Genomic DNA, 26,393 nt, shown 5'->3' on the forward strand with positions numbered 1-26,393 from the left:
GGGAGTGCCTCCTACTCCTGTGGAAATTCATTGTCATGGCATTGCGCAGATTGATACTGTTCTAAATGCTCGATGGTACCTGCTACCTAATTTTGTTTTTCCTATTATAGTAACTACATTAAAATGTGAAAAATATTGTACATGCAAGTTACTTTCATGGTGTCACAATGAAACTTAAATAATTTAATGCTCTGATCATAAGCTTATCTTCTCTTAGTTCTTAGCTTCTGTTATTGCACTGATTCCAGCAGAACACTATTTCTCAAGTAAATTACCACGTGTAACTGTAGATTCTAACAGAATATGGTCAAGACTGAGGATGCTAGATATTTTCTTCTGCTAAATCCATCTGCAAAGAACCTTGTCAGTAGTTGTTTAGTCTAGCAAATACTATAAACCTAGGACTATCAGTTTTACCCGGCACAGAGGAACAAGTAACACTTCATATTGTATATACAAGCAAAACCTAAAAGTCTGATCATTTCTCTCTAAGACTCATCACGACTCTTATTTTCTTTCTCCCTCTACTTCCTCACTTGTTGGTGAATAGTTTCTTTGACATTTTTTATTTGTATCAAACATATTTTATCCAATTTCACACCAACATATTTGGAAGTTATTTTAAAAACTATTAATAGCAGGTGATATACATTTTGATCAATAGTTTTGTCTTCGATCCACACTTAATCATCATCAGAATGATGGAAAACATCAAAAACAATTATGATCTCTCCCTAAAATATGAGCTGATTTTCAGGGGCCAGGTGACTTAAATTGCTGTGGGATTAAGAAACTCCAGTAAAATTGAAGAGAATAAGAATCAAGAGGAGAACTTTCCGCTGGCTGATGTTAGCAAGGGGGATAGAAGGGAATGTTTGTTGGAGGCTCTAGAACAGGGTTTCCCATCCCTTTTTATGCCATGGACCAATACCATTAGAGGCCCCATGTGCCACCTAGATACTAAGGGTTCAGACAACGATGAATACCATTAAGCAAGGTGTCCATGGAACCACAGTTCTAGTGCCCTCTCTACATTATAAGTTTGAAATGAAGATGCTGTCTTATGAATTAATAGTGTTCAGTTTGATTGGCAATACCCATAAAATGAAGCAGTCCATGCCCACTTGCATCAAGGCTGAGAAACTTTAGCTGGAGATAATGAGTGGCAAATAACATTGAATCATGAATGTGTCAGATACTAATCATCTCCAACAAGTCTAAGATGTCACCTTTATTTGACAAATTCTGCTGCACGCTCTTGACTGAAAACTGAGCAGCCACAAAAATACTTGCGTCACATTGTCAGGCCAGACAGTGGCTGCATATTCTGTGATAAGTGACACTTCTTAACTTCCTGTACCCTGTCCATTGTTTACAAGACACAAGCCAAGAGTGTGAATGAATTCTCTCCATTTTGACTCAATGAATGCAGCTTCAACAATCAGGGTCAGAATCGGGTTTAATATCACCACACATGTCGTGAAATTTGTTAACTTAGCGGCAGCAGTACAAAGCATTATAATATAAGAAACAAGTAAGTAAATCAATTAAAAATAGCACAAAGCAGAAATAATAAAGGAAGTGAAGTAGTGTTCAGGGGTGTGATGTCCATTTAGGAATCAGTTGGCAGAGGGGAAAAAGCTGTTTCTGAATTGCTGAGTGTGTGCCTTCAGGCTTCTGTACCCTTCTTCCTGAGGGTAACAGTAAGAAGAGGGCATGTCTTGAGTAATAGGGGTCCTTAATAATGGCCTCCACTTTTCTGAGGCACCATTCTTTGAAGATATCTTGGTTGCTATGGAGGCTAGTACTCATGATGGAGCTGACTAGTTTTACAAATTTTTGTAGCTTCTTTTGATCCTGTGCAGTAGCTCACCCACTCCCATACCAGACAGTGATGCAGCCGTCAGAATGCTCTCCACGATACATTTATAGAAGATTTCGAGGGTTTTGGGTGTTAAAACAATTCTCTTCAAATTTTCAATGAAATATATCCACTTCTTGCCTTCTTTATAGCTACAATGTTATGTTGGGACCAGGTTAGAACATCAGAGATCTTGACACCCAGGAACTTGAAATTCTTGAAATTGCTCACTCTTTCCACCTCTGATCACTGTATGAGGATTGGTTCATATTCCCTCATCCTACCCTTTCTGATGTCTACAATCAGCTCCTTGGTCTTATTGATGTTGAGTGCAAGGTTGTTGCTGTGACACTATTCAACTAGTGGGTATAATCTCGCTCCTGTACACTCTCATTTCCATCTGAGGTTCTGCCAACACTGATGGTATCACCTTCACATTTATTGATAGTATTTGAGCTATGCCTAGCCACAGAGTAATGGGTGTAGAGACAGTAGAGCAATGGGCTAAGCACACATCCCTGAGGTTCGCCAGAGTTGATAATCAGTGAGGAGGAGATATTTATTAACAATCTGTACAGATTGTGATCTTCCAATTAGGAAGTCAAGGATCCAGTTGCAGATGGTAGTACAGAGGCCCAGTTTCTGTAGCTTATCAATCAGTACTGTAGGAATGATGGTGTTAAACACTGAGTGGTAGTCAATGAACAGACAAGGAGCTGAGCACCTTATAAAATAAAACTATGAAGTTGATTGACACTTGTTAACCTGAAAGCTGTGTGTCATTCCCACTCATGCAGTATGGCTGCTCTTTATGGCAACAGCAAACTTCTCTTTCAAGTTTCAAGATTCATTTCTTATCAAAGAAAGTACAGATCATACAACTTTAAGATTTGCTTGCTCATGGATAGCCAAAAGCAAGAAACCTGAAAGAACCCAATTAATGAAAAAATAAAAGACCAACACTCAATGCACAAGAGAAGGAAAACAATATATAAGAATCAGGCATACAATTGAAGCAAACAACAGCAACATTCCGAACCAAAACTGAGTCCTCAGATCTGAACCACGGAGCAACCTGAATTAGGCCAAAGCCTCGTTTATTAGTTCATCATATTAGCAGGCACGGAGCACAGCAGCCAGGGCAGTCTTGATAGCGTCAGCGCCATGCAGAGTGGAATGACCATCATGGAGAGCATGTGAAATCAGCTCTCGCCTCAGATCCTGACACCCTGTCTATCTGAGCCGACATTTAAATTGACCCAGTAACGGAACAGCGAAAGGCTCTGTGCCCTGGATGGAGGAGAGAACATCACGGAGAACGAGTGAAGTGGGCTCTCGCCTTCGCTTTGAGCTGCCATTTAAATTGTCTAAACAGTGAATCGTGTCTCGCATCAGGACCCAGCAACGACGAAGGATTCAGAGCCTACACCACACCACCCAGTGACTCAGACTGGGCCAAGATTCCATCACTCAGCTCAAGCTCTTCAAATCAGCTCGGCACCCAGATCAATCCAATTTAGCACCCGGGTCAGTTGTACGGGCACTGAATCTCCTCTGCCTGGGCTCCAACTTCTCCCTTTAGCACCCAGAGTGATCCAACCTTACACCTGGGCCAGCTGTACGGGCATCGAAACTCCTAAGGTTTCTTTGCCAGCACCTCCCATACAGAATGTCTATCTCCAAGAAGGACAACAACATTTTCTTTAAATTCCTCTCAAATAACCAGCAGCATCCTAACTTTGAAATATTCTGAGGCAGTTCAGGTTCAGAAACATGTTACTTTATGGTATACTAGTATCTTCAACATGTGACTTCCTAACCTTTTCTCAAAGCCAGTTAAGAAGGGCATTAAATGCTGGTCTTGATGATGACATTATTGTCTATTGTGTGAATAATATGGAGATAAATGGAGAAGAAATGTTATATCAATGCATTGAATTGATCCAGCAAGGATACCTTTCTCAACAAAATACAAACTGTCGGAGGCACTTGGTGAGCTAATCAGCATCTGTGGAGACAGAGATACTTGAAGTTTTGGGTCATGGCCCTGCATCAGGTCAGGCCTAAGAGTGTAGAAGAGAGAGAGTCAGTATGAAGGGAGTAGAGGGGTGGTGTGTGAAGTTGTAGATGCTGGCAGGTGATAGATGGAACCAGGTGAAGAGGGTGATGACGGGCAGATGGAGCCGGGAAAAGGAAGGATGGAGATAATCAGAGGCTGGAACTTGATGTATGGGTCCAACACAGGTGGGGAATTCCAAAATTATGGAATCTGATAAAGAAGGAGGTGATAAATTGAATGAGATCTGGGAGAGATAATAGGCAGATGCAGCCAGTGGGAGAGAGGATAGGAGATAGATCCACTGGTTTAAATGTGTGGGAGAAGAACAGATACAATGTGGTGGGAATGGAGAAGTAAGTTGGGTGGCAGGTGGGCCTTGAGGAGCAATGGAAAAAAGGGATTTGAGGGAACCTGAGAGAAAAATAAACGTAGATGGTGAGGGTTATCTGAAACTGAAAAATACAAAGTTCAGCCCATTAGGTAGTCAGCAACTCAAGCAAAATAGGATATACCCACTGAATCTTTAAATTTTAGGTAACCATAACCATCTGTGTTCATTTCTCTCCTGATCCACCCAGATTCTCTCAAATGCTTCCCACTCCCTTCTAAGCGCTCTTCTGCCCCAAAGATCCTATATGACCATCTGCCATCCCTTATGGGGTTCCACATCAAATTCCAGAATCTGAATCCCTTTGATCTCAGCACTTAATCACCATTCAGCTATTTCCATTCTTACCCACTCTCCTCCTGGCTTCATCTATCCATCAGCCTTCTTGTCACCTGGTTCCACCAATTGCCTTCCAGCTCCCACCTCACGCATCCTCCTTATTTGTTTATACTATCTAGGGGTACTACTAATGTGTACCCCTTTACTTTCTTAGTCCGATGCACTGTCTTGACCTGAAATATTGACTATCCCTCTCCTTTCGCAGATACTGTTTGACCCACTGATTTCTTTCAGAAATTTGGTTTTTGCTCCAATTTCTCAGCCTCTTGTATGTTCATGCTTTCTACAGGATAGTTGAGTAAAGAAATTCAGCACATCCTGCACGTAATTAGAGATGGTGTAGAAAGCTGCTAAACTATCGTTTTTCTCCAAATTCAGGGATTGGGAGAGAAGTTCATAAGCATTCACAAAATAAAAGGGTTCTTCAGGATTAGAACATGTGTACTTAAGAAGCAGCTTCACTCTTTGGAGCAAGAAGATTACATCAGAAAGAACAAAATAATTTTAAGATGCATACAGGAATTTAAAAGAAACTTTGCACTGCAAAAAGCAATTAAAAAAAGCTAGAAAGAGGTTGACAGTAATCAAAAACAAAGGACAGAAAGGCTATTGGAAACTTTATGGCTAATAGTCAGATTTTACTTTGAATACCATTTTCAGTTTTAAGACCTGTACTTTATAAAATGTGTACAGGTCTTGAGGAGTGCAAATAATGAAGTACCAGAATGATAATCTGTGATGAAAGTACTTAGCTGTTATGAGAAAGATGTACACTCAAGCTACGTTCTTCAGTTGTGATGATTTTAAGAGTTAATCCGATTGTGGTAAAGGGATTTAGTGGTGTAGACATCCTTTCCTCTATAATGAGGGAATCTAAAACAAGGTTACTTAATCTTTAAAGTCGCTTACAGGTAAGAACGGGAAGAATACCTTCATGCAGTGGCTGTGGGAATATAGAGTACAGGACAAAAAACAAGTATTTAAAATAGAAGCAGCTGCTTATTTACAAAATACAATTATTGAATCACCCAGGCCAAAAAAACAATGGAATAGAGCATTGAGTGTCCTGACCAGCTGCATCACCATCTGGTATGAGAATTGCAAGGCATTTGACCGCGAGTCCCTCTGAAGGATTTTGAAGACTGCTGAGGGTATCATCAGGGTTTCTCTTCCACCCAACAGAGATATTTATCAGGAGCCTTGTGTATGCAGGCTCTTTAGCATGGTCAATGATCCTTCCCATCCATCCAATGATCTCTTTGACCTCCTACCATCAGTCAGGAGGTTCCATGGCATTACGACAAGAACTATTAGGATGGGAAACAGCATCTTCCCCCAGGTCGTAAGACTGCTGAGCTCCTACCATCACCCTGATTTCATCATGCATGAAGTACTAGTAGTGTTATACTGTTTACTTTTTAAGTTGTGTCTTAAATGTACCTTATTATTTATTAATTTACTAGTGGTAACATTACTTCCTGTGTTATATAAGTGAGTTATACTTTCTGTTTTGTGTACCTTGGTCCAGGGAAATATTTTTTCTTTTGGTGGTATACATGTATATGATTGAATGGCAATAAACTGAACTTGATCTTGAACTTGCACTACTGACAAAGTGCAGGAGATGGAGCAAATATTTTTTATTTTTGCTCGTGATGTTTATGTACCAAAAACATGAAGAGGACATAGATTTCTTCCTTTCTTCAAACAGGTGGTCAATCTTAAGACCATAAGTCAAAGGAGCAGAATTACACTACTCAGCCCATCAAGTCTGCTCCGCTATTCAATCATGGCCAGTTTATTTTCCCTCTAAACCCCATTCTTCCGTCTTCTCTCCGTAAGCTTTGACGCCCTTACTAATCAAGAACCTATCGACCTCTGCTTTAAGTATACCCAATGACTTGGCCTCCATAGCCATCTGTGGCAATGAATTTCACAGATTCACCACTCTCTAGCTAAAGAATTTCCTCCTCATCTCTGTTTTGAAAGAATGTTCTTCTATTCTGAGGTTGTATCCACTGATCCGAGGTCACCCTCCATTGTGATCACCCCACAACATCTGTCCAGTTTAGATCTGAGCAGTGTCTGAACAGTACATTCACTCTCCTCTAGAAGCACCATGTTTCTATTCACTCACCATTCCAGATCATCACAAATCCTCTGCATGAATGCATGCTAGTGCTGTCTTTAGCACTCATTTCCTTACCACTTGAGTTCTTTGATCTCAATGTTAATGGTTGATAAAGACTGTCTTTAATCCAGTGTTCTTCCTCTCCCTTTTAAAACTCTCATTATCATTCTCCTTCTGAAAATCCTGTTCCTCTACCAATCTGATCTTTCTCACTCCTGCACCTGCTCTATCTACATTTTGCAAGAGTGCACTTCATTCTCTCCCAGCTCTTATGTTCACCTTTGGCAAATTTTGGTACTGAGGCTCCTTCCTTGTGTCTTCAGTTCCTTTGACAGCCACAACAACCCTTGCTGTACAAAAGTGAGGCCTCTAATAATGTTGTGGATCCATTTTCTTGGTTCTGCACCCTCTATTTCTCTGGCTGAGCTTAGACTGCTCTCTAAATGGAGAGCAAATTCTATAAATTGGAGATGGAGGTTGACTTGGGATTCTTAGTGTAGGATTCCTTAAAGGTTAATTTGTCTGGAACCATAAAGAAGACTTGACCCAAACACAGAGGAGAGGAGTTGGTTGTAAGGGAAGCAACTGGAATGTTAGCATTCATTTCAAGAAGGCTAGAATATAAAAGCAGAGGTTTAATCCTGAGGCTTTATATAGTATAGGCCAAACCAGATTTGGAGCCCCTTATCTCAGAGAGGATGTGCTGGCATTGGATGGTCCAGAGGAGGTTCACCAGAATGATTCCAGGGATGAAAGGGTTAATGTATGAGTAGCATTTGATGGCTCTTGGCTTGGACTTGCTGAAGTTTCAAAGAATGAATTGAAACCTACTGACTATTGAAAGGACTAGATAGAGTGGACATAGAGAGGATGTTTCTATTAGTGGAAAGACCTAGGACCAGAGGCCACAGCTTCTGAATGCAAGGATGACCCTTCAGAACCGAGGCGAGGAGGTATTTCTTTAGCCAGAGTGTGTTGAATCAGTGGAATTAATTGCCATAGACAGCAGCGGAGGCCAGGTCATTGGATATATTTAAAGCAGAGGTTGATAGGTTCTTGATTAATAAGGGGGGTCAAACATTACGGGGAGAAGGCAGGAAAATGGGGTTGAGAAGGATAATAAATTAGCCATAATGGAATATCAGAAACAGACTCAATGGGCTGAATGGCATTGATTCTGCCCCCATGTCTTATTATCTTACAGTTTTCTCCTCTCATCCCCTTACATACTATTTGAGTATGTAATATAGAATTGCAATGAAAACGTCTTCTGTTTGAAAAGACTATGAAAAATATATGGCACTCACCAAAGGTTTTGTGTAGTGGTGGATTCATGAGTTATGCTGCTCAGCTCTTTGAAGGAGTTCTTCAGCTCTGCTGTACAATGTGATAATAACTAATCCTTTATCTCAGTACTATATTCCTTCTCACTGCTCATAATCCTTAATGCTTTTTGTATCCAGAAGTCCAGCCATCAATTACTTGTCCCTACAGATGTCTATAGCAGTGAGTTCCACACTTTCAATACTCACTCGGTGGAGATATTTCTCTCTCAGTTCTAAGTGTATTTGCTTGCATTCTGGTTATGAACTTTCCAACTGGGGAGCATCCGACCATTCAGAATTTGAGAATTTTCCTAACGTTTTCTGAATTGCAGTCAGTCCCTGTTCACATGACGGTCCTGCTAATCAGTCTGTGTTCCCTCCATAGGAAGTATATTTTCTCAGGTCAGCAGACCAAAACTGCACACTGTATTCCAGGCGTTGTCCTGCCAAATCACCACAAATTGTTAGGGTGCAACCTGTAGAGCTAATTTTATTGTAAACATAGAAAGCATAAAACAGTGTAGCACAAGAATAGACCCTATTGCTTACAGTGTCTGTGTTGATGCCAAATTAAACTATTCTCATGTGCTTGCCCATAGTCTGTCTTCCTCTATTGTTTGCCTTTTTGAGTGGTCATCTAAATGCTTATTAAATGTTACTGTTACATCTGCTTTTACTACCTCCCTTGGCAGCACATTCCAGGCATCTACCACTTTCTTTGCCTTGCAAATCTCCTTTCAACATTTCACCTCTCACCTCAAACTTCTGCTGTCTAGTATATGACACTTTCACTAAGGTAGGCATGGGTGGAGTGATGAGTGATGGTAGAGAAGGTCACAGGTGAAGGTGGAAAGCGCCTTCATTTTTGAGGTGCTGCAAGGATAGGCTTGAGAACTACGGGCAGTGAGTCTAACATCAGTGGAAATCTGCTTGGAGCAATTTGGAGAGACGGGATCTACCTGAATTTGGAAAGGCGAAAGTAATTAGGGATAATGTAATGCACATGGGAAATGATGTCTCGTCAATTTGAGCTTTTTAAAGAGGTAACCAAAAGGGTTGAAGTGGGCAAGACAGTGGACTTTAGCAAGGCCTTTTACAAGGTCTTGTTTATCTTGGGGCCGCCGGACTTCAGAGCAAAGGCTCCCGAGTTCGAATCCAACCGGCTCCAAAAACCTGGAGAGGGATGGCCAAAACATGCCTTATAATGAGCAATCACCAAAGAGATCAGTGCCCTGACGACTCCACCAGGAGTTAAGGGCGTGCACACACGCACAAGGTCTTGCACGGTATACTGCTCAGCAAAGCCGACTCAGTGGGCCTCATGTTCCAGTTCTGCTCCATTGATTTAAAGTCTACATTTGGAATTTTGACTAAACTTTGTGGTATCCAATGTTCTCAGGTGTTTATCGATATTGCGTACTCTAAGTCCAGTCGAATGAAGACCCACTTCTGTGATGATGGGGTCCTCAGGAGGAAGTTACCTTGCACTCCTGGCTGAGCAACTGTACAAGTGCTTCAGCCTTTCCCTTACCAATTGCACAGAGATGGTAGGAGTGGGGCAGGTGTGGGAGGGCTTTTCCTTCCTGTTGCAGTTGAATTCTCTATTGCCATGTGATGAGACTACAGGATCACTTATCTCTGTTTATTGCATCGTGTTTTCGATTATTTCAGCTTATTTGTAGCCCTATGTTATAGCTTCTCCAGGTTAGAATGTTAAGTGTGCCCAATGCTGCTCCCCTAGGCTTTTTTCCATTTCTCAATAAACCAGTATTGATGCCTTGACATATTGTAATGGTAGAGTGAAAGAAGTTATGCCATGAGATTGTAGATCATGGTGGTATACATTTCTTTTGTGTTGATGGTCCACAGCACATTGTGCATACCTGAGTTTGAGCTGCCAGAATATTCAGTGTATACCATTCAGCATGATTGTTGTGCTGCTCGATACATGGAAAATACTGTGCTTCAGAATGAAGAATGGGACTTCGTTTCAACCAGATCTCTGCTTGCATAGTCTCTAAACTTTATGGTACCCAGTGTTCTCAGGTGTTCCTTGATTTTGCATACTGCAGGTCCAATTGAATGAAGACCCATTTCTGTGATGATGAAGTCCTCTGGAGGAATCTGGATCAGTTATACCTGCCACAGATCGATTGATGAGGCTGAGGTGAAATTGCTGGTGTGGATTCCCTCCATGTTGTAGATCATATCTGGCAGCCATGGCCTTCAGGGTTCAGCCACCCTTCATTTCAGAAAATTGAAACAATTTTGTTAATCTGTGTTTCTAGCTCAGTTTTTATTTCACCAATGCCTCCTGACCTGTTTGGTGTTTAAGATATTTTCTGTTTTATTTCAGATTTCTAACATCTGCATTAATTCTGTAAATTTTGATTTAAAATGATTACAAGCAATATTGTACATAACGATGCAGGGAAGGCAAAGTATTACACGACTGAATCATTTTCATCACAAGTCACTCCATTTAATGTTAGGTGCAAATTGAACATCTTTACTCAATCGTTTGTTCGTAATGTGCCATGTCATATGATGTGGGTGATCTTGGGCTTTCCATGACCATGATCATTCTTGGCAAATTTTTCTACGGAAGTCATTTGCCATTGCCTTCTTCTGGTAGTGTCTTTAAAAGACGGGTGACCCCAGCCATCATCAATACTCTTCAGAGATCGTCATCCTGGCGTCAGTGGTTGCATAACCAGAACTTGGCCTGAAATGTTGACTGTACTTCTTCCTATAGATGTTGCCTGGCCGGCTGCGTTCCACCAGCATTTTGTGTATGTTGCTTGTGATATGCACCATCTGTTTATTCGACTGTCCACCAACTGCTCCATGGCTTCAGATGACCCTGGTCGGGGCTAAGCAAGTGCTACACCTTACCCAAGGATGGCCTGCAGGCGAGCAGAGGGAAGAAGTGCCTTGTATCTCCTTTGTTAGAGACATACCTCCACCCTGCCACCCTTTTTAATCAATAGAGTATCTACACATAGCCCTGCACTTTTCTTCAGAAAAGAATCTTGAATAAACTTTTTTTTCCAATGAGAGCATCAAGAGAGTCTGGATTGTTTATTTATCATTGACATAAAAACAAGGGATTAAGTTTTAAGAAGCGACACTATTTTTTAACAGTTGACAAAAACTTGGTTCTGAACTCAGTGCTCAGGGGTAACTGCACTGTTCAATGTGATGTTCAGCCATGTAGATCAATAAAGGTCCCATTTTACATGACAACAGTTGGGATCCTGTCTATGTTCATAAGTGGAGATTGTTAGAATTAGGTGAATTACAAGGAAGGTGGGCAGTAATTACAGAACTGTATGTAGGATATTAGTGCAATCAGGAGATAAATGAAGTGGTAGTGGGGGGAATGAAGAGAGGAGATGAAGGGCTAGGATAAATAATCAAATTCAAATAGAAGCTTAAATTTTTAGATAGGCAAAGTTTTAAGACCTCAAAACTTTTTACTGAGTTGCCAATATTTCTATATATCTTGTTCTAAATTAATAAATAACTGCACAATTTGTTTGAATTAGAAAATGAAAGATGTCTTTGAATAATGAAGCGCAGGGTAATAATTATATACAATCACTCCTTCTGTTGGACTTGTAGTTAGTTGTATCGGTTCAGAGAATTTTAGCTTTGAGTCACTTGAAATAATAACTGTCTTAAAGAAACTTGAGATTCAATCTGGCAGCTTCAGAAGCAAGTCCTGAGGCTCTGTTCTAATCAGTGTGCATCCATCTGAGTTTAAGTGGGGAAAAAGCGCACACGTGTTTTACGACCAGTTGTAATGTTATGTTTTGTTATAAACTGTGCAAATTTTGATGTTCCATTTATACACAAACTGCATCTCTGTTTGAATAGAGTTTCTCTCCTGGTGGGTAAGTTTGAAGTACTTGAAAGAGTGAAGGCAGCAGGAGTACCTGACACCTTTTAAAACCTGCTTTGACATCACACTGGAGTTGCATTGCATGTTGTGTTTGAATCTAAGCAGAGTGAGTTGATACCCCTGGAGGGCATCTCATTCTGCTTGTCTCACTTGGGTCAGGAGCTCTTGACTCCACGAGTGTACATTTACTTTATTTTCGCAGTGATGTGATTTCTTCTCAGCAGGAATGCCAAAGTTGAATGCAGAGTTTTCATTCTGAACCCTGGTATCCATGATGACCTTTCTCAGACTAACAGAAACGTGACTACTTCGTTTTAAGCTTGTTTTTGAACTCATTGATAAGAGGACCAAACCAGTTTATGATAAGAGGACCAAACCAGTTTACCTGGAATTTAAATGTGAAATTTTGAGGGCATGCATATTTCAAAAAAATTGTCATTTTGTGGTCATCTATTCTATCCTCATTTTGATTTTTAAAATACAAACTAGTTTCATGTTATATAACAAATATGCCATTAGGAGTTTCTCTAGAGAGCAGGATGAGGGATTTGAGTTGTGAAGCTGAGGCATTGCATGAATAGAAAGCTGACTGGGGTAAATAATATGTGGTCACATAGGCTGAGATAAGAAATGTTGGCATACAACATGACAATATAAAGTGAAGTGTAAGCATTAGAAATTGCCTGGAATTGGAAGTTCATTGATTCAATTAGATAATGGTATGGAATGGTTAATGTTGGAGTGGGATGAGTGTTAAATATCAAGCATGAGTATCATTCATTTTGACCTTATTGAATAGGAGGGCAAATGAGTTTTATTAGGTGGGTTTGCCACTTGAGGACAATGACTGTACTCTGTGAAGACCCTTTATTTAAACGTGGAATAACTCTTGAAGGAATAGATATAGATGTAGAGTTGATGTTTCTGCTGGTTGGAGGGCAAGGTTATATGCAGTTGAAATGTAGAACCAAGGGGTCACTGTCTCAGAGTAAGGGGGTCATCCAGTCAGGCAAGAGATGAGAAAAAGTTTATTAATCTTGACAGTAGTGAATCTTTGGAATTCACCACCCTAGAGGTTTGTTGAAGCCCAATAGTTGAGTTCATTCAAGACAGTGGTCGTAGAGTTGCAGAGCCACACAGCACAAAAACAGGTTCCTCAGCTTCCTGATCTTCAAGAACTAATCTAATCCCATTTTCCAGCATATACTCCACAGGTTACTATGCCTTGTTGATACAAATGCCTGTTGTGAGACTACTTGCATCCAATACAGGATGTGATTAAGCAATGGGTTGCAGAAAAGATTTACAGAGATGTTGCTGAACTGGAGGGCTTGAATTTTCATGGAAGATTGGATGGACTGGTCTGTTTTACAGGGGGCAAAGGTGACTGAGGTTTACACAATTATGTGAGGCATAACTAGAGTAGGTGGCCAGAGTCTTGTTCCCACAGGAGGGTGACTGAAACCAAAGACTATATGTTTAAGGTGAAAGGTTTAAAGAGAATTCTAAGGGATACATTTTTCACACAAAGAGTTAGTTGGTGTCCGGAATGAGCTGTTAGAAGAGGTGGTGGAGGCAGAAACACTAACAACATTTAAGAGGCATCTGGATAAGCAAGACAGAGGCATATGGGATTATTGTAAACTAGTGGGATTAGGATATATGGTGACTGACGTAGGTGTGGTAGTCTGAAGGACCTGTTTCAATGCTATATCTTTCTATGGAACATAGAACAGTACAGCACAGGAATAGACCCTTCGGCCCACAATGACCATGACCTTAATGGATCGATCGATTTTTAAATGTTAAGGAATTGAGGAAATGGTATGAGTGCAGGTGGTAAATGACTAGTCAAAATCTTATGGAATAATGGAGCAGGTTCAAGGAATTAAATGGCCCACTCTAGCTTCTCATTTTGCTTAAGTAAACAGCTGATCATCCACATTACCAAACATTACTCACAAAATATTGATATTTAAGTGAAATCTTCATTAACTTGGGAGTAAATCTTGGTGAACAATTGGAGCAGGGACCCCAGACTTAATTCAGTACCCATTAAAGACTCTCACATTCTGATTAACTTTTCTATTTCTATAAAGACTAGTCAGAAATTCCTTTGAGCTTTTCCTACTTGGTGGAACTTAGTCTGCAGTGTAGTAGGAATTACTCATAAACAAATAAATGGAGCTTTTATGACTGTGGTGAACTACATATACCTGTCTGGACACGCCCCTCTGCTGACTGCTCCTGTGGCTCCTCCCACAGACCCCTGTATAAAGGCGATTGGAGGCACAGTTCCTCCCTCAGTCTCCAGGATGTTGTGAGGTGGTCTCTTGCTGCTAATCGTGATCTTTTGCAGCTAATAAAAGCCTATCGTTTGCCTCCCGTCTCCAAGAGTTATTGATGGTGCATCAATGACACCCCTGGTGAAGTTACAGTTCAGAACAGATTTGGGACCAAGGCAATTTCAGACCACTTAAAAACAAATGTGTAGCATTTTACTTATTCTTTCAAAGTTTCTTGTGGATTGGATAAAGTATTAGTTCTCTGCTAAAATTTAACTGCATTCCCCAGTGTCTTAATACATAAGTGGGATGTTGGGTGTATCATTAAAACAGTCCCAGATTGCTATTTGTTGTCTGGATTGTGTTACATACTTTCAAGCAGAATTACATTTGCAATAATCCAGTCAGCCTCAGAACTGGTTTCAGAATAAGATGGTTAAACATGACTCCCAGTGTTTGGTCATCGTCTTGTGACTCCTTCAATGTGAAATCTGGGTGAGGCCAGAATTAATCTTAGCTATAATTTGGTTTTAAAAAGTAAAGGATGCATTTGATTTAGATGAGAAAAAAAAACAGCCTCATAAACCAGGAACCAGATAGTGCAGGCCTTGTGAATTTGTGCATCAGCAGGAGTCACAGAGACAATTGATAAAGAAATACACATTGCTAATAGACGCATGCAGGCTACATGAATAAAGTGATGTAACCTGATTATGTTTTGTTACTTCCACCATAGCATAATGCGATGGGATAATGAGGTGGATGTGTCTCTCCTCGAAGGACATTTTGATGTCATTATCTGTGCTGATTGGTGAGTATCTACATTTAATATAAATAAAATATTATAAATATTATTTTGTGACATGCAACATATTCGAGGGATAATTTTTCATGCTTTGTATTTTTTTTTGGAAAAGAAAGATTACTTACCAAAAATCCTAAAGCAAATGGATGAAGTGTGGAATAACATAACAGTGACAAATTAATATGCAGCTTCATGTGACAGCTATCAAGTAGTGGTCTATCAGACAGTAACTTCTACCACATTATTTCCAAAGATTGATTTTAAGAGGCATTCCATTTTCTGAAATTGCCTCTTTTTCATGCTTGATGTACCAGTAAATGGACAACTTAGGCAAATTGCTAATAATTATGACTCAGTGAGAAGCAGTCTGGAGAAAGCAAATGTATCAACATAAACAGCTCTTTCTGAAGATTAAAAAGGAATCAGTTGCGCCTTTCTCTCTTCCAAAACAAATATTTGACCAGCAGTGCAGTATTAATTTTAGATACAAATAAATAGCTTTAAAATTCTGTTTTTTTTCCCTATAACTTTATCAGGCAGAGATATTTCTTTGATACCATTTACATAAATATGCCACTTATTGTACTAGGTACTTGTGAAATTATTTTTGTGTATTTGACTCTGAATTGTTGGTGGACACGTAATCCCATCTGAAATTCTTGTACAGGTACATTTATTTTTGTTCTGCTTTTGTTTCCTTTAATTATTCTAGTTGAAGTCAATGTACATTTTGATCCCAGATCAGCAGAGTCAGCTAATTTCAATATGGATGCTCACCAGTACTGGGCAGTTCGCCCAACCACATCCATTGCTGGTTGCGATAATTCTTGCCACAGAGTCCTCAAGTATAGATGTAACAATTCAAGCAATGTTGTGTGTACCAAAACTCTTCCTTCTATGTTAAACAACCAACTCATGTCCAAGTTCACGTGGCAATAGCTGACAGCTTGGATACATGAAGTCCTCCTGACAGAGGTCGGGATCCTCAACAAAAAATGAAACAAAAAAAAGTTATTAGAAAGAGGAAATCCAATAAATAATGCTTGCACAATCTCTATCCCTTTTGGTTTTAATGCAAATAAATTAGAGACTGCATGAGTACTTTAGCAGTGATGATATAAACCAGAGTTGTATACTCTGAATCAGACAAAGAGCTGAGCGACACCATATGATTTCAGTAAGTAATTTAGCAAATGTCATCTTCACCTAATATTAGAGTGGATACTTCAGGTTTCATTGCAAGGATAAAGATAATGCCACAGGATTAGATCAGATTAAAAATGCAGGCAGTCAGGAGAACCAGGAAAGGAGAACCTGCAGTCTCCTTGGAAGCTTATGCATAGCTCACATATAGACTTTCCACAGATTAAATAGATGAAGCGAGGTCTGGCCAAAAGATTTAACATTTTAAATATTTTCTTTGTGCAAGAACAGAAGCAGTCTGCTTGGTATTTTTTTTTACCTTAGCTTATTTTGAAATAAACCAGAAGGGTAAGAAATAAAGTGTGACATAAATCAATTCAGTTTGAAAATGTATATTCATAAATCCTAGCCATCTATCAAACACTGGCCTGCAGCTGAATAAAGACTATGTAAAGGAAGTCAGAAAAATATTTAGATTTTGTATAAAACCCTTCTCCAACAGATTATGTTGGTGGATAATTGAAATCAGTATTTTCTGTTAATATCTTAGACTTATGCAAGATGCCTTGAAAATCCTGCTCTTGTTTCTCTCCCCTTAATATCAGCTTGTTTTTGGACCAGTACAGAGTCAGCCTTGTTGATGCAATAAAGAGATTACTCAAACCCAATGTAAGTATGTTTCCGTTTTCTCTGATTGTGAGCTTTGGAATAATTAGTTCCCCTACACAATGATTGAGAATGTAGTGGAATGGCATGATTAATGTCAATGTAATACTTTAATACTTATTAGGTCCAACTTCAATTGAGATGTCTTATCTGCTTGACTCTTGCATAAACTAGAAAACTTCTCTATTTAGCTGACTGATATGATACACAGTTTGAAGCTAAATGAATGAAATTGCTCCAAGGATGCATGAGATTATTTTTTGATCAGTCTATTTCAAGTTATCAAAACCAATTATGCATTTTCTTTCATTAGTGTTAAACTAAGTACTGAATTATTTGCTTACTTTAAGCTTGTGATTTTTCAAAATTCTTTTAAAGTAAGATGAGGGAGAATTTGGTGCCGATGTGTTCCTCAAGGGTAAGGCAGGCAAGATGAGGGAATGCCAGCGGTTTAAGGATTTTGGGTTCTAGTCAGGAAAAGAAGGCAGCATATGTCAGGTATAAGTATCTGGGATGAAGCAAATTCTTTAAGGAGTTTGAGTTTGTATGAGTGCTTTTCGGAAGGAAATCAGGAGAGCAAAAAAGGGATTTGAGATACAGTATATTTGGTAGATAATGTAAAGGAGAATTGAGGGAGACACTATAAGAATATTAAGAAGAAAAAAATAACGAAGGAGAGAATAGGTCTCCGTAAGGATCAGTGACAATGAGGTCTTGAATGAGTACCTCGTGCCTGTATTTACCATGAAGCGGGACATGGAAGCTGGTGAGTTCAGGAAGGGAAGAGCAATATTCAGTTTTATGAAAGGGAAGGTGTTGGTGTTCCTGAGGCACATAAGGGTAAATAAATCCCTCTTGAGGAAAGTAAGGGAAGAAATTGCTGGGATTCTGGCAGAGATTTTTCTATTTTCCTTAGCCCCAAGGGAGGTTGCATTAATTTAAGAGCTGCAAAGACGAGCCAGGGATCAAGAAGCTGGTGACTTTAACAACATTAGTAATGGGAAAAATACTGGAGGATATTCTGAGAGACAGAATTTATCTGCATTTGGAGAGGCAAAGGCTGATTAGGGGTAGTCTGCCTTGGCATGTGAAATTATGTTTCACAAATTTGATTTTTTTGAAGATATAGCAAAAAGGAAAGGGCAGTAGACAACTGCATGAATTTTAGCAAAGCTTTTGGTAAGAACCAAATAATTGACTGGTCTGTAAAGTGAGATCACATGAGCTTCAGGCTGAGCCAGCCAGCTGAATACAAAATTTGTATGGTGGAAGGAATCAAAAGGTGGTAGTGTAGGTTGTTCATCATATCGTGAGCCTGTAACCAACCAGTGGTAGGCCACAGGGATTGGTGTTGCTCAATAAGACCATAGGACATAGGAGCAGAAATAGGCCATTTGTCCTATTGAGTCTGCTCTGCTCTTCCATGATAGCTGTTTTATTATTCCCTCTTCACCCCGTTCTCCTGTCTCCTTTCCCGTCACCTTTGAAGACCTTACTAAGCAGGAACCTTTCAACTGCTACTTTAAATAAGTCATCCTCCATAGCCATTTATGGAAATGAATTCCACAGATTCACCACCCGCTGACTGAGGAAATTCCTCATTATCTCTGATCTAAATGGATGTCCTTTGGCTCTGAGACTGTACCCTCATGCTCCAGACTCCCCCACGACTGGAAACATCCTCGCCATATCCGCTCTTCCAGGCCTGTCAATAGTCAGCAGGTTTCAATGAGATCCCCCTTCATCCTTCTAAACTCTAGTGAGTTCAGACCCAGAGTCATCAAATACCCCTCATACACTAAGCCTTTCATCCCCTAGATCATTTTTGTAAACCTCTTCTGGCCTTTTTCCAGTATCAGCAGATCTTTCCATAGATATGAGTGATATGAAATTGCTCACAGTACTCCAAATGTGGTCTACACAACACCATATAAAACCTCAGCATACATTCTTGCTTTTGTATTCTATTTCTCTTGAGATAAATGTTAACGTCTCATTTACCTTCCGTACTATCGACTCAACCTACAATTTAACCTTTAGGGAATACTGCACCCTTGACTCTCAAGTCCCTTAGCCATCTCCAATTTCTGAATTATTTTCCAGCTTGAAAGTAGTCTATACTTGGAAGAATAAGGGAGGATCTAATTAAAACCTACCAAATATTGAAAGGCCTAGAAAGAATGGTGATGGAGAGGATGTTTCCCATTGTGGGGTTGTCTGTGACCAGCAGGTACAGACTCAGAATACAAGAAGATCCTTTTCTTTAGCGAAAGGTCGGTGAATCTGGCATTCATTGCTACAGATGCTGTGGAGGCCAAGTCACTGGGATATTTAAAGTGGAGTTTGATAGGTTCTTGATTAGAAAGGGTGCCAAAGATTACAAGGAGAAGGCAGGAATTTGTTGTTGAGAGAGATAATAGATCAGGCATGTTAGAATGGCAGAGCAGACTTGATGAGCCAAATGGCATAATTCTGATATTTCTTATGGTCTCATGATCTTTATTCTTTCCACCAAGGTGTATGACTGTATACTTCCCCATGCTTTATGCTATCTGCCACATCTTTACTTATTCTCCTAACCTGGTCAAGCTGTACTGCAGACTCTGCACTACAACTCAAGAACTCATGCTTTCCAACACTACCTACCCCTCCACCTTTCTTTGTATCATCTACAAACTTGACCATAAAGCATCAGTTTTTTAGCATTTGACATAAGAAGTAGTGGACCCAACAGAACACCACTAATCAATGGCAGACAGCCAGAGAAGGCCCCCTTTAATTCCCGCTCTTTGCCTTCCGCTAGTCAGCCAGTTTTCTGTCATTCTCATTCTGTTTGTCTGCCAATTCCTTGTTCCTCTGTTGTTTGCCATCTATATTAATGATTTAGAAGAGAATGTTGGTGACATGATTAAAAAATATGCTGATGACATCAATTTGTTTTTGTGATGAACAGTGAAGAAGGTTGCCCGGGGTTACAAAAAGGTCTAGATCAAATGAATAAGTGAGCAATGAATCTGAATCAGGTTTATTATCAATGGCACTTGTCATGAAATGTGTTGCTTGTGGCAGCAGTACAGTGAAAGTTTTAATAAATTACTATAAGTTCAAATGAGAAATAAAATATATATTAGTGCAAATGTGAAATAGAACATAGAAATCTGCAGCACATTACAGACCCTTCAGCCCACAATGTAACCTACTCTAGAAACTGCCTAGAATTTCCCTACTGCATAGCCCTCTATTTTTCTAAGCTCCATAAACCTATCCAGGAGTCTCTTAAAAGACCCTATTATATCTGCCTCCACCACTGTTGCTGACAGTGCATTCCACACACCCCCAACCCTCTTGTGTGAAAAACTTATTTCTGACATCCCCCTTGTACCTACTTCTAAGCACCTTAAAACTGTGCCCTCTCATGCTAGCCATTTCAGCCCTGGGAAAAAGCCTCTGGTTATCCACACAATCAATGCCGCTCATCATCTTATACACCTCTATCAGGTCACCTCTCATCCTCATCGCTCCAAAGAGAAAAGGCCAAGTTCACTCAACCTATTTTCATAAGGCACACCCTCCAATCCAGGCAACATCCTTGTAAATCTCCTCTGCTCTCTCTCTTTCTGTAATGAAGTGACCAGAACTGAGCACAGTACTCTAAGTGGGGTCTGACCAAGGTCTTGTATAGCTGTAACATTACCTCACAGTTCTTGAACTCAATCCAACAGTTGATGAATGCCAACACACCATACGCCCCCTCAATCGTGACACTTGAATAGCGATGGGTTCATGGACCATTAGGAAATCTGCTGGTGGAGGCGAAGTACCTGTTCCTAAAATATTGAGTGTGTATGTCTTCAGGCTCCTATACCACTTCCCTGATAATGGAGGCCTACAGGAGGCTCCTGTACTCCTTCCCTGATGGTGGAGGAATGGAATGGAAGATGGAATTTAATTCCAACAAGTGCAAAATGGTGTATTTTGTGAAGTTCGGACTGGCAGGATACATACAGTGAATGTCTGAGGGAGTGTTGTAGAACAGAGAGAACTAGGTATATGAGTACATAGTTTTCCTGAAAGCAGAGACACATGTAGACAAGCTGGTGAAGGAGGCATATGGCATGCCTAAATTAACTGAATGAAGCACCAAGTCCAAATGTTGGGACATTATGGTACAGCTCTACGAGACATGGTGAGACTGCACCCAGAATGTTGGTACAGTTCTGGTCACCATACAGTAGGAAGGATGTGAATAAATAGAGAAGGTGTAGAAGAGATTCACAACGATTTGCTGGAACTCAGGACAAACAAGAGAAAATCTGGAAATCCAAGCAATATACACAAAATGCTGGAAGAACTCAGCAGGCCAGGCAGCATCTATGGAAGAAAGTATGGTCAACCTGGAACTCAGGGACTTGATTTATAAGGATAGGCTCAGGCTATTATCCTTAGAGAGGAGGAAGCTAAGGGATGATCTAATTGGACCCAGATCACTGGTACTGTAAAGGGTTGTGCTAACCACTACACTGCAACGCCTCCTGTTTGCTTGGTTACTTATGTTGCTTATTTCAAATGATTAGATAATTGAATATTATAAAGTAAAAGACAATTTATAATTATCATGAATAATTTGTACAATTTTAATGGCATATAATAACAATTGCATTCATTTCCGAACATTGAGACAAATCTGTTTTAAGTGAGATGTGTATGCAACTTAACAGATTAATCCGTGGTTTTATGCTTAGCCATGAAACATTATTTTAAATGCCTGCCGGGACTTAAAATTTTGTCTCAATAATCACTAACTGTTAATTACTATCTTTTCTTTTCAGGGAAAAGTGCTTGTATTTGCCCCTCAGAGAGGCAGTACTCTAAACCAGTTCTGCAGCCTTGCAGAAAAAGCCTGTTTAACTGCCCAGAGGCTTGTGAATTACGACGACCATGTTTGGAACTTTCACCTCAAGGTCAGAACTCTCCCAATATTAGGGAAGCATCACAATCCATTTTGCATTAGGAAAGGATCACAAGAGTTTTTTGACAGATACCTTAAATGCCTCTGACTGCAATATACCCCCTGGCATCTCCTCCTGTATTATATTAATTATGTTCTTGTGCAGCAAATCCTCTCAGACTACCTCGCCTGAAGCTGTTCATTACAGGAAGTGCTTATTAACACTTTATATGCACTCTTTAGGATGACAATTCCAGTTTTTTGAATTTTACTCTAATTTGTACCATATTGGTTATCTTGTACCTGTGCCAAGTCTAACTGCTTGGCATGTGATCAGCGACATCTTCCCTTCTCTTCCTCAGGAGCTATTAGAGTGTCCCTGCCAATAATCATTAGTTTAGAATATACAGGCATTTGACTTTAATAAAGCCCATACACTTTATTAAATAATCTACTGTCTTCTTCCAAAGGACTGGCTGTTGCTGGGTGCTAGTTGCCCTCTGATACAGGCTCCAAATTTTCATACTTTAATCTTTGCAGTTAAATTTGAGAACATGTTCAACTACATTTAAATCATTATGGCAGACCCCAATCTGATTCCAAGGCAATGTTCAGGACTAATAACTGAGCAGTAGTGAAAAGTAGAATACAGGCTGGTTTTTCTTTGTATATTTGCTCCACCTGGAAGGGTATTGCTAATGACATTTTTCCATACAAACTGAAAGCGCAGAAGAGAAAGCTATTCCCAACCATCCCTACACCACCCCACCCAGGCTTCAAAAAAATTGTTCTCTGTATTTAATAGCAACCCATAAGACATAGGAGTAGCTCTGGGCCCATTGGGTCTGCTCTGCCATTTCATCATGGCTGATCCATTTCCCTCTTAACCCCACTCTCATGCCTTCTGTGCTTACATTTTTTTTTGCAATATTAACCTGTGTGTCAAAACCAGACTTGGACACATACATTTCTGTTCCATCATCATTAATAAACGTGACAAATATTCCCAACGTAATTGCAAGACACCACTGTGGATATCTGAACAATTTGAATACCTATCTGCATTTTCAGAACTAGGATCAGATTTATTATTATTTATTGTGACATTTGTTGTTTTGTGCCAGCAGTACAGTGCAATCCATATTAAAAATTACAGTAAATTACAATAAGTAGTGCTAAAATCGAATATCAAGGTAGTGTTTGTGGGTTCATAGACTGTTAATAAATCCAGTGGTAGAGAGGAAGAAGCTGTTCTTAAAACTTTGAGAGTCTCCTGGCTTGTGTATCTCCTCCCTGAGGGTAGAAGTGAGGGGTGGGCATGTCCGAGATGGTGAAAATCTTTAATGATGGGTGCCACCTCTTTGAGACAATGTCTTTCTCCCAGACTCTCCCAATTTCCCAACCAGGTTAATCAATTATTTGTACAGCACTTTATTTAGTATATCATACGCTCTTACAAGGGCCTTTAGAAGTTTATATAAATGAGATCCAAATATATATTCCTGTATTCAACATTTGGAAAATTAACTACTTCTATAAATCCATGCTGGCTCAAACTGATCTGCTGAAATTTTCAAGTTGTTCACATTTTAAGCGCTTATAAACTCTGGTAATGTCTTGACAATAGAGTTTAGTCGTAATGGAATATTATTTCTAGGTTTATCCTGCTCATCCCCAAAAACAATACAATAGGATGTTTAATATTCCGGTCTAGAATCATTCTTAGAACCTTCCTACAGTATAAACTGGTTTAGCATTGCATCAATATTTTTGAACCTCACCCACAGAACTACTGTTATTGCATCCATTAAAAGATTTGCGCGCTTTAATTCACGTACTTCCTGATTGTATGGAAGTAAGCCTGAGCCAAACTTAATACCTTAATAGCTGGTTTACATCACTTACTTTTGAAAGCTTTAATGAACTTCATTATATTATAAATGTTATTAGTTAACAGTTTACCTAGTGTTAGTTAAAACGGATTCCTTTCAAAACTAAATCTAATAAAGATTTTTGATTGTGGAAGATATTATTCCAACAAAACAGTCTTGAACACATTCCAAAAAATCACTACCTTTCAGGCATAAGCCAGTGTACTTACTACAATCTAATATGGAAGTTAAATCATCCCTTAAAGCCACTCTGCCCCTGCCTCATGTTTGTCTAATTTCTGTAATTATGCATTCTATCATTAACAGTTGCTACCAGAGCGGAGTATATACAATTCCCAGTCCTGTCTTAATTCCTTTTCTGTTTATTAGTTCAACCTGGTGAGTGTCTGCTGCCTATTATCTTCCTGCTATCATCTTTTCATCAGTGAAGTGATTTCCCCTTTAATCACCGAGGCTGCACTATTTCCTCGATATTTCATGTAAGTTTGTAACCTGGTATATTTAGTTTGCAGTCTTGATCACTTTACAACAATATCTCAGTGATGGCTACAACATCAAGCCTTCCAAATTGATTTTACACTTGCAATTAATACATTTTGTTCCTTTTACTATGTATGCAGTATAAGTGCTAATTCAAGCCATAAACTCTAACCCAGCCCCTGACTCTAGTGTTTTATTTACATGTTTCAATTTTCTCTCTCCTTGTTAAATTATATCCTTTAGGTTTAACCTTTAGCTGAGTACATAAAGTTCAGTTTCGGAATACATGACCATTCTCTTCCTTTTAATTGGTTTTAGAACTAATTTAATCGCCTTGCGACCACTCTCTTTAATCTTTCTGCTGGGAGCCTGGTCTCAGTCCAGTTCAGCTCCTTCCTTCCTCTGCTCTAAAAGCAGTCTCCGTCTTTCCCACACCAGGGATACGTTTATCTGAAAACTCTATTTTTCTTGGCCAATTTGCATACAGATTTGCTAATAGTTTAAAACTTGAGGAATTTTTTTTTTGATTTAGCTTTTAAAAATAATTTTGCTCCAAGCAGGTTCCTTAGCCTGCAACTTCCCAACATGGATTATCCTTGCCCTTTCGCTGTATACTGTCAATCACACTAATCACACACTGATCCTCTACTTACAGTATTTACTGAAGTCTAGGGCAAACTGTGCAAATACTTCTTCCTCTTCCCTATGTATTAGTTTCCCTCCAACTCAATGACTACATGCCAAAAAAATTCAATGTTGAGATAGCAGTTATTTCAGGATACTGTACAGAGCTGCTTTAAAATAACTGTCTATTTCACACTAGAATCTGTTTTCATGTAGTTAGAGCAACAAGCTAAGTAATAGAACATGGAACAAAAGTTCAGATAAAGAAATAAATTACTTGATAACAATAATGCTTCTAATGTAGATGTGAATGTGAAATGAGTCCTAAATGACCAGGTAATTATTTGCTGGTGCTTGGTCTTGACTTTTACAAATACTCTCAGGTGGAAGTTTTCATCTAGAGCATGGGTTCCTGATTTTTGTTTTAATGCCATGAACTCCTACCATTAACTGAGGGGTCCATGGACCCCAGGTTGGGTGCCCCTGCCCCAGAGAATCATCATTCCCTCTAGTGTGCATTTAAAACATTTTCATTTAATATTTAAAACCATTCTATCTTCAAAGGTACTGTAACTAGTTAGAATAATACAGGGATAACATTCTTAAAGCCTTTGGAGCCATGTCCCATTACAAAACACAGTTATATAATGCGGGGAAGAAAATTAGGATATAAATATAATGAGCTATTTAAGGGCCACTCCAAAACGTCAGTTGATGTAGTCGTTATATAATGTGCACTTGAGATCTCTCTGGCACTGGGGTCCTACAGTTGGTTCCCGGACCTTGCTGAATTAGTGACAGTGGTTGCCCTGATGTTAGACGAGGACAGAAAGACCCTTAAAACAACCTTGTGGCTCTCAAGGAAAGGCACTTATATAAAATTTTGGAGATCCACTGATGGCGTTTCTGAATAAAAGTTAATTTAAAAGCAGTGGAAAGTAAATCTGGGTTAAAAATACTTACCTTTTGCCTTGTAATTATTCCTAGAATTTCACAATGTGGCATTTCCTCTTAAGAAGTGCGAATCTGCACTTGACTACAAGAAAATAAAATGTACAAGGTATAATTTGCTGAAGACTCTCAGATGACGGGGTTCTATTTCGTGACATTGTGTCAGTCTCAAATTCCAAATAGTTAAAGTTCCAACAGTAATTCTCAGCTGTGACAGTAAACACCGGTGTCAGATACCAGAAGTTTTTGGTTAGCAGTGATATTTCCCTCTATGCCTCCTAGGTCAATGACGTTTATTTGATTAAAAGACTTCATCAGTCAGCAAATTCCTTATGCTTATTATTATTGACAGCTAATTGCCAATAGATTCTGACTTATTGATTAAGCAAAGTCTGAACAGTCACTTTGATCTGCAACTGGGCATACAATCACCACCAATCTGTTTGGCTTGCTTTTGTCTACTGTAGTAGGGTACTCCATATATAAACAAGAGAAAATCTGGAGGAACTCAGTACACCCTTCATCATGAAGCGCCTTGGTCTGAAGGCCTTTTCCATTGATGCTGCCTAGTCTGCTGAGTTCCTCCAGCATT

The 26,393-nt window shown here is 39.5% G+C and overlaps 1 protein-coding gene across 3 annotated transcripts in view; it reads left to right on the top strand.

Moving 5' to 3' along the window:
* Window positions 1-26,393, top strand: part of camkmt (calmodulin-lysine N-methyltransferase) — a 325,277-nt gene that overhangs the window by 279,584 nt on the left and 19,300 nt on the right. For 2 of the 3 annotated variants that reach the window (XM_059985734.1, XM_059985733.1), the window contains exons 8-11: window positions 15,029-15,103; window positions 16,846-16,909; window positions 21,736-21,867; window positions 24,116-24,225. In XM_059985734.1, the coding sequence (XP_059841717.1) occupies window positions 15,029-15,103; window positions 16,846-16,909; window positions 21,736-21,867; window positions 24,116-24,225 (381 nt within the window). The remainder of the gene's footprint in view (window positions 1-15,028; window positions 15,104-16,845; window positions 16,910-21,735; window positions 21,868-24,115; window positions 24,226-26,393) is intronic. The other variant, XM_059985735.1, reaches the window with a different exon arrangement.

This window comes from Hypanus sabinus, chromosome 12 (genome assembly GCF_030144855.1).
Source record: "Hypanus sabinus isolate sHypSab1 chromosome 12, sHypSab1.hap1, whole genome shotgun sequence".
Classification (NCBI taxonomy): domain Eukaryota; kingdom Metazoa; phylum Chordata; class Chondrichthyes; order Myliobatiformes; family Dasyatidae; genus Hypanus; species Hypanus sabinus.